This window comes from Mustelus asterias, chromosome 8 (assembly GCF_964213995.1).
Source record: "Mustelus asterias chromosome 8, sMusAst1.hap1.1, whole genome shotgun sequence".
Classification (NCBI taxonomy): domain Eukaryota; kingdom Metazoa; phylum Chordata; class Chondrichthyes; order Carcharhiniformes; family Triakidae; genus Mustelus; species Mustelus asterias.
This window is the reverse complement of record NC_135808.1, coordinates 17644221-17652995: the sequence shown is the minus strand read 5'-3', so window position 1 is coordinate 17652995 and position 8775 is coordinate 17644221. Positions and strand designations below refer to the sequence as shown.

At 56.8% G+C, this 8775-nt stretch overlaps 1 protein-coding gene across 1 annotated transcript in view; it reads left to right on the top strand.

Moving 5' to 3' along the window:
- Positions 1–8775, top strand: part of LOC144497663 (valine--tRNA ligase, mitochondrial-like) — a 29592-nt gene that overhangs the window by 12527 nt on the left and 8290 nt on the right. Inside the window, exons 8-11 of the mRNA XM_078219106.1 lie at positions 577–658; positions 4129–4191; positions 6245–6350; positions 8620–8690. Coding sequence (XP_078075232.1) covers positions 577–658; positions 4129–4191; positions 6245–6350; positions 8620–8690 — 322 coding nt within the window. The remainder of the gene's footprint in view (positions 1–576; positions 659–4128; positions 4192–6244; positions 6351–8619; positions 8691–8775) is intronic.

Genomic DNA, 8775 nt, shown 5'->3' with positions numbered 1-8775 from the left:
CACTCTCCTCTCTCCCTCTCTCTCTCTCCCCTCTCTCCCCCCCTCCTCTCCTCTCCCTCTCCCTCCCCCTCTCACTCTCTCCACCTCTCACTCTCTCTCCTCCCCCTCTCACTCTCTCTCTCCCCCTCTCACTCTCTCTCTCTCTCTCCCTCTCTCTCCCCCCTCTCTCCTCTCCCTCTCTCCCTCTCACTCTCTCTCTCTCTCTCTTCAGGGTGTGAAGCGATTTGATGCCCGTGAGTTGGTGTTGGCAGCTCTGTCTGAGCGAGGTCTGTATCGTGGATTCCGGGAGCACCCGACGGTGCTGCGTTTGTGTAGGTAAGAAGCTGCTCCGTGAGGGTGGGGTTGCACCGCGGGACTGGGACACACAGAGGCCTGGTTAGCCTGCCTGGGTGCGGCTCAGTGCCCCCCAGGGCTCAGGTGTTGGTTAGTGCCCGTGTGGCAGCCCCCTTCCTAAAGATACGAGCCCACCCTGGGGTGCTGCTGGTGCCTTGTTTGTGGACCGTGTCCGGGGTGCTGAAGCCCCCCCCATCCCCTCTCCGCTTCTCTGATTGACACATTACCCTCGTTCTCTTGCAGTCGATCGGGGGATGTGGTGGAACCTCTCCTGAAGAGCCAGTGGTACGTTCAGTGTCAGCAACTCGCCACAGAAGCAATGGCGGTGAGTGACTTCCCTTCACACACGCTCACCGACTGAACAACAAGGCACCGAGAGAGTACAGGAACCGTCTGACCCAAACAGACCCAGAGGGGGAAAGGACAGTGTCTGACCCACTGTCCCACCCAGTCCCAGAGGGGGAAAGGACAGTGTCTGACCCACTGTCCCACCCAGTCCCAGAGGGGGAAAGGACAGTGTCTGACCCACTGTCCCACCCAGTCCCAGAGGGGGAAAGGACAGTGACCCACTGTCCCACCCAGTCCCAGAGGGGAAAGGACAGTGTCTGACCCACTGTCCCACCCAGTCCCAGAGGGGGAAAGGACAGTGTCTGACCCACTGTCCCCACCCAGTCCCAGAGGGGGAAAGGACAGTGTCTGACCCACTGTCCCACCCAGTCCCAGAGGGGAAAGGACAGTGTCTGACCCACTGTCCCACCCAGTCCCAGAGGGGAAAGGACAGTGACCCACTGTCCCACCCAGTCCCAGAGGGGGAAAGGACAGTGTCTGACCCACTGTCCCACCCAGTCCCAGAGGGGGAAAGGACAGTGTCTGACCCACTGTCCCACCCAGTCCCAGAGGGGGAAAGGACAGTGTCTGACCCACTGTCCCACCCAGTCCCAGAGGGGGAAAGGACAGTGTCTGACCCACTGTCCCACCCAGTCCCAGAGGGGGAAAGGACAGTGACCCACTGTCCCACCCAGTCCCAGAGGGGGAAAGGACAGTGTCTGACCCACTGTCCCACCCAGTCCCAGAGGGGGAAAGGACAGTGTCTGACCCACTGTCCCACCCAGTCCCAGAGGGGGAAAGGACAGTGTCTGACCCACTGTCCCACCCAGTCCCAGAGGGGGAAAGGACAGTGTCTGACCCACTGTCCCACCCTGTCCCAGAGGGGGGAAAGGACAGTGTCTGACCCACTGTCCCAGCCAGTCCCAGAGGGGGGAAAGGAGAGTGTCTGACCCACTGTCCCACCCAGTCCCAGAGGGGGGAAAGGAGAGTGTCTGACCCACTGTCCCACCCAGCCCCAGAGGGGGGAAAGGACAGTGTCTGACCCACTGTCCCACCCAGTCCCAGAGGGGGAAAGGACAGTGTCTGACCCGCAGTTGGAGTGTGGATGGTCTGTTGACCTGCACTAAGGGAAGGATTCAGTTCAGAGGGTGGGTGATGTTCCTGTCAGTGAGGCAGAGTGTGATGTGTGGCATGTTGTATGAAGCAGTCGGGCCTGTGGCTGTGTGGACTCACTGTGTGGAGGATGCTGTCTGATTGCCAGTTTCTGTGATTCACTGCCCGCTCTCTAACTCTGCTCTGTCCTGTAGGCCCTAGACCGGGGGCATCTGAGCTTCATACCCCCCTCCCTACAGAAGACCTGGCACAGCTGGCTGGCCAACATCAGGTCAGTGCTCGGGTTCGGGAGTTGGGGGGGCTGGTGGAGGACAAACCAGGGGGGTGGGGGAGCCGGTGGAGTGTGCGAGGGAGGCTGTGATGATGGGGGCTGAAGGAGTGTGTGGGTGTTGGCTGGGGATGGTGGAGAGTGTTGGGAGGCGGGGTGGGTAGCTGATGGGTTGGTGGGGGTTGCAAGTTCCCCTCCAAGCCACTCTCAATCCTGACTTGGAAATATATCGGCCGTTTTTTCATGGGTCAAAATCCTGGATCTTCTTCCCTGACGGCACCGTGGGTTAAGAAGGCAGCTCACCACCACCTTCTCAAGGGCAACTAGAGAAGGGCAATAAACGCTGGGCAGCCAGCGACGCCCGTGACCCTCATATGAATTTTAACAAGTCATGGAAAATCGTTAAACTCCAAATAATTAAAGCTTTGCACAATTGTGAATATTTAAGAAACGGTTAATGACAACACGTTGCAAAATGCAGATCTCCTCAATCTGAGAATAAAACCAAAATCTTTACCACAATCTGTATTTTGGACTGAACACCACATATTCAGTGCTGCCAGCGAGAGCTCACTGAATCCTCCATCATTTGCATACATTTCATTCGCTTTGTCAAGCGGAGGATTGGACTGCCTCAGTCTAATCACTCGATATGTTAGTTGCCAAATGGTGCCTACCTATTCCAGGGTCCCGGGTTCGATTCCCGGCTTGGGTCACTGTCTGTGCGGAGTTTGCACATTCTCCTCGTGTCTGCGTGGGTTTCCTCCGGGTGCTCCGGTTTCCTCCCACAGTCCGAAAGACATGCTGGTTAGGTTGATTGGCCAGGCTAAAAAGCCCCTTAGTGTCAGGGGGATTAGCTAGGCTAAATATGTAGGGTTACGGGAATCGGGCCTGGGTGGGATGTGGTCGGTACAGACTTGATGGGCCGAATGGCCTCCTTCTGCACTGTAGGGATTCTATGATTCTAGAAAAGCTACAGCACAAACAGGCCCTTCGGCCCACAAGTTGCGCTGAACATGTCCCTACCTACTAGGCTTACCTATAACCCTCCATCTTACTAACTTCCATGAACTTATCCAAAAGTCTCTTAAAAGACCCTATCGAATCCGCCTCCACCACCACTACCGGCAGCCGATTCCACGCACCCACCACCCTCTGAGTTAAAAACGTACCCTGAACATCTCCTCTGTACCTACTCCCCGGCACCCTAAACCTGTGACCTCTTGTGGCAACCATTTCAGCCCTGGGTAAAAGCCTCTGAGAATCCACTCTATCAATAACCCTCAACATCTTATACACCTCTATCAGGTCACCTCTCATCCTTCTCCTCTCCAAGGAGAAAAGACCTAGCTCTCTCAACCTATCCTCATAAGGCATGCCACCTAATCCAGGCAACATCCTTGTAAATCTCCTCTGCACCCTTTCTATGGCTTCCACATCCTTTCTGTAATGAGGCGACCAGAACTGGGCACAGTACTCCAGGTGGGGTCTGACCAGGGTCCTATACAGCTGCAGCATTATCTCCCGATTTCTAAACTCAATTCCTCGATTGATGAAGGGCAGTATCCCATCCGCCTTCTTAACCACAGCCTCTACCTGCGACGCTGCTTTGAGCATCCTATGAACCTGGACCCCAAGATCCTTCTGATCTTCCACACTGCCAAGCGTCTTACCCTTAATATTATATTCTTTCATCCTATCCGACCTGCCAAAATGAACCACCACTCACTTATAATATTCTATTCCCCTTAATTCCTTAGCACGTTTATCTCCGTGTGGGTCAGCGATAGTGGGGGAGGGGGCGGTATTCAGCAACTAGGGTGCAGAGGACTGCAGGGGGGGGGGGAGCCAGGTTGGAGTTGGGGGATGTAGTGGTGGGAGTTGCCGGTGACGGAGGGGGGGATTGGGGATTTTGAAATCAGGGCAGTGTTGGAGGTGGGATTGAAGAGTTTCCTAGCGATGTCTGGACACAGCTTGTTCATCGCGAAGGCGTGTGGATCTCAGGTACAGACTGACCACTCCTTTCTCTCTCTCTCTCACTCCCCTCCCTTTCATTCTTTTCCAGTGACTGGTGCATCTCTCGGCAGCTTTGGTGGGGCCACCGGATTCCAGCCTATCGCGTCTCCTTCCCCGGCTCGCGTCAGCTGGAGGTGCGGGTGAAGCCGGAACTTTTACCCCCCCCCCCCTCAGGCCAGACGGGCCTCTGCCCAAAGTGTAAAGACTGGCACCGGATGGTGGAGGGTGGTATGGAAAACCTGGAGTCAGGGGGAGGGGTTCAAAAACTAGGGGGCACAGGGAAATATTGGGGAGGCGGAAGGGGGGTTCATGAGCCGGGACGGCAGGGGAGGGAGGAGCCAGGTTGGAGTTGGGGGTTGCCGGTGGGGGGGGTGGAATTGGGGATTTCAGAATCAGGGCACTGCTGGGGGTGCGGGAACATAGAAACTAGAAGCAGGAGGAGGCCATTCGGCCCTTCGAGCCTGCTCTGCCATTCATTATGATCATGGCTGATCATCAAATTCAATATCCTGATGGCACAGTGGTTAGCGCTGCTGCCTCACAGCTCCAGGGACCCGGGTTCGATTCTCGGCTTGGGTCACTGTCTGTGCGGAGTCTGCACATTCTCCCCGTGTCTGCGTGGGTTTCCTCCCACAAAGATGTGCAGGATAGGTTGATTGGCCATGCTAAATTGCCCCTTAGTGTCCTGGGGTGTTAGAGGGATTAGTGGGGTAAATATGTGGGGTTATGGGGATAGGGGCTGGGTGGGATTGTGGTCGGTGCAGACTCGATGGGCCGAATGGGATTCTATGATTCTATGTTCCTACGAATTCCCCACTTCCCCCCCATATTCTTTGATCCCTTTCGCCCCAAGACCCATACCTAATTTTTTTATTGAAATCAGACAGTGTTTTGGCCTCAACTTCTTTCTGTGGTAGTGAATTCCACACATTCACCGCCCTCTGGGTGAAGAACAGAGCTGGGGATTTGTTTGGGAAGAGTTTGGAATGTGTGGAGCGGGGGGTGGGAGGGATGTATCTGTGAGCAGGATTGAACAGGGTTGAGTGAGGGGAAGGGGACCAGGGGTTGGCGGCGGGGAGACAGAGCATGTAGTTTGGAGGAGGGAGACGGGTCAGGGCGGTGGGTTTGTGACCAGTCCCGGTGCAGAGTGAGATGAGACGATCAGGGAGTCAGAAGATCTGTGTGGGTGGTGGGTGGATGTGTGTGGGTGCTGGGGGAGGTGTTGGTTGGTGTGGGTGGGGAGGGTTTGGGTGGGTGGGGTTGGGAGGTGTGCATGGTGCTGGGGGAGGTGTTGGCTGGTGTGGGTGGGGGAGGGTTTGGGTGGGTGGGGGAGGGTTTGGGTGGGTGGCGGTGGGTTTGGGTGGGTGGGGTTGGGAGGTGTGCATGGTGCTGGGGGAGGTGTTGGCTGGTGTGGGTGGGGAGGGTTTGGGTGGGTGGGGGAGGGTTTGGGTGGGTGGGGGAGGGTTTGGGTGGGTGGGGAGGGTTTGGGTGGGTGGGGTTGGGAGGTGTGCATGGTGCTGGGGGAGGTGTTGGCTGGTGTGGGTGGGGAGGGTTTGGGTGGGTGGGGGAGGGTTTGGGTGGGTGGGGAGGGTTTGGGTGGGTGGGGGAGGGTTTGGGTGGGTGGGGTTGGGAGGTGTGCATGGTGCTGGGGGAGATGTTGGCTGGTGTGGGTGGGGAGGGTTTGGGTGGGTGGGGAGGGTTTGGGTGGGTGGGGTTGGGAGGTGTGCATGGTGCTGGGGGAGGTGTTGGCTGGTGTGGGTGGGGAGGGTTTGGGTGGGTGGGGAGGGTTTGGGTGGGTGGGGAGGGTTTGGGTGGGTGGGGTTGGGAGGTGTGCATGGTGCTGGGGGAGGTGTTGGTTGGTGTGGGTGGGGAGGGTTTGGGTGGGTGGGGGTGGGAGGTGTGCATGGTGCTGGGGGGATGTTGGCTGGGGTGGGTGGGGGAGGGTTTGGGTGGGTGGGGAGGGTTTGGGTGGGTGGGGTTGGGAGGTGTGCATGGTGCTGGGGGAGGTGTTGGCTGGTGTAACTGCTCTGATACAGTACAGTATATTCGGGGCTGGCTGGGACACTGGGGTGTATGACCTGAACGAGGCACTCTGGACAGAGTTTGAGAGTTGAACGCCCCCTCAGGACAGGAAGCTGCCTCCCAGTTAGCGGTAACGGCATTGACTGCTTTCTCCCCCTGCCGCAGGGCCATTCCAGTGAACTCTGGGTAATCGGCAGGTCGGAGGAGGAGGCTCGAAGCAACGCAGCAAAGCAGCATGGGATAGCGGAGAGCGAGATTACACTGACACAGGGTAAGAAACTGACCCGGGTCAGGGCTGGGCGTGTATTCACTAACCCGGGTCAGGACTGGGTGTGTATTCACTAACCCGGGTCAGGACTGGGTGTGTGTACACTAACCCGGGTCAGGGCTGGGCGTGTATTCACTAACCCGGGTCAGGGCTGAGTGTGTGTACACTGACCCGGGTCAGGACTGGGTGTGTATACACTAACCCGGGTCAGGGCTGAGTGTGTGTACACTGACCCGGGTCAGGACTGGGTGTGTATACACTAACCCGGGTCAGGACTGGGTGTGTATTCACTAACCCGGGTCAGGACTGGGTGTGTGTACACTAACCCGGGTCAGGGCTGGGCGTGTATTCACTAACCCGGGTCAGGGCTGAGTGTGTGTACACTGACCTGGGTCAGGACTGGGTGTGTATACACTAACCCGGGTCAGGACTGGGTGTGTATTCACTAACCCGGGTCAGGACTGGGTGTGTGTACACTAACCCGGGTCAGGGCTGGGCGTGTATTCACTAACCCGGGTCAGGGCTGAGTGTGTGTACACTGACCTGGGTCAGGACTGGGTGTGTATACACTAACCCGGGTCAGGGCTGAGTGTGTGTACACTAACCCGGGTCAGGGCTGGGTGTGTGTGTACACTGACCTGGGTCAGGGCTGGGTGTGTGTACACTGACCCGGGTCAGCACTGGGTGTGTGTGTGTGTACACTGACCTGGGTCAGGGCTGGGTGTGTGTGTACACTGACCCGGGTCAGGGCTGGGTGTGTGTGTACACTGACCCGGGTCAGGGCTGGGTGTGTGTGTACACTGACCTGGGTCAGGGCTAGGTGTGTGTACGCTGACCTGGGTCAGGACTATGTGTGTGTGTACACTGACCTGGGTCAGGGCTGGGTGTGTGTACACTGACCGGGTCAGCACTGGGTGTGTGCGTGTGTACACTGACCCGGGTCAGCACTGGGTGTGTGTGTGTACACTGACCCGGGTCAGGGCTGGGTGTGTGTGTACACTGACCCGGGTCAGCACTGGGTGTGTGTGTGTGTACACTGACCCGGGTCAGGGCTGGGTGTGTGTGTACACTGACCTGGGTCAGGGCTAGGTGTGTGTACGCTGACCTGGGTCAGGGCTGGGTGTGTGTGTACACTGACCCGGGTCAGGACTGGATGTGTGTACACTAACCCGGATCAGGACTCTCTGTGTGTGTACACTAACCCGGATCAGGACTCTCTGTGTGTGTACACTAACCCGGATCAGGACTCACTGTGTGTGTACACTAACCCGGGTCAGGGCTGGGTGTGTGTACACTAACCCGGATCAGGACTCACTGTGTGTGTACACTAACTCGGATCAGGACTCACTGTGTGTGTACACTAACCCAGATCAGGACTCACTGTGTGTGTACACTAACCCGGATCAGGACTCACTGTGTGTGTACACTAACTCGGATCAGGACTCACTGTGTGTGTACACTAACCCGGATCAGGATTCACTGTGTGTGTACAGTAACCCGGATCAGGACTCACTGTGTGTGTACACTAACTCGGATCAGGACTCACTGTGTGTGTACACTAACCCGGATCAGGACTCACTGTGTGTGTACACTAACCCGGGTCAGGATTCACTGTGTGTGTACACTAACCCGGATCAGGACTCACTGTGTGTGTACACTAACCCGGGTCAGGATTCACTGTGTGTGTACAGTAACCCGGATCAGGACTCACTGTGTGTGTACACTAACTCGGATCAGGACTCACTGTGTGTGTACACTAACCCGGATCAGGACTCACTGTGTGTGTACACTAACCCGGGTCAGGATTCACTGTGTGTGTACACTAACCCGGATCAGGACTCACTGTGTGTGTACACTAACCCGGGTCAGGATTCACTGTGTGTGTACAGTAACCCGGATCAGGACTCACTGTGTGTGTACACTAACCCGGGTCAGGATTCACTGTGTGTGTACACTAACCCGGATCAGGATTCACTGTGTGTGTACACTAACCCGGATCAGGACTCACTGTGTGTGTACACTAACCCGGGTCAGGATTCACTGTGTGTGTACACTAACCCGGATCAGGATTCACTGTGTGTGTACACTAACCCGGATCAGGACTCACTGTGTGTGTACACTAACCCGGGTCAGGATTCACTGTGTGTGTACACTAACCCGGGTCAGGATTCACTGTGTGTGTATGGACAGTCCTGACCCGGATTGTCTGTGTTTCTTGGGGTCTGGCGTCCTGTGTTCTCACATCCTTTCCCTGTGTTTTTCTGTTGCACAGACAATGATGTCCTGGATACCTGGTTCTCCTCCGCTCTCTTCCCATTTGCCGCTTTGGGATGGCCTCAGGAGGTGAGTCAGAGCAATGGTCAAGTGAACTTTGACCCCTGGGCAATGCCCCCTGCCGGGTATCCATGGTAACTGGCTGATTGTTTCC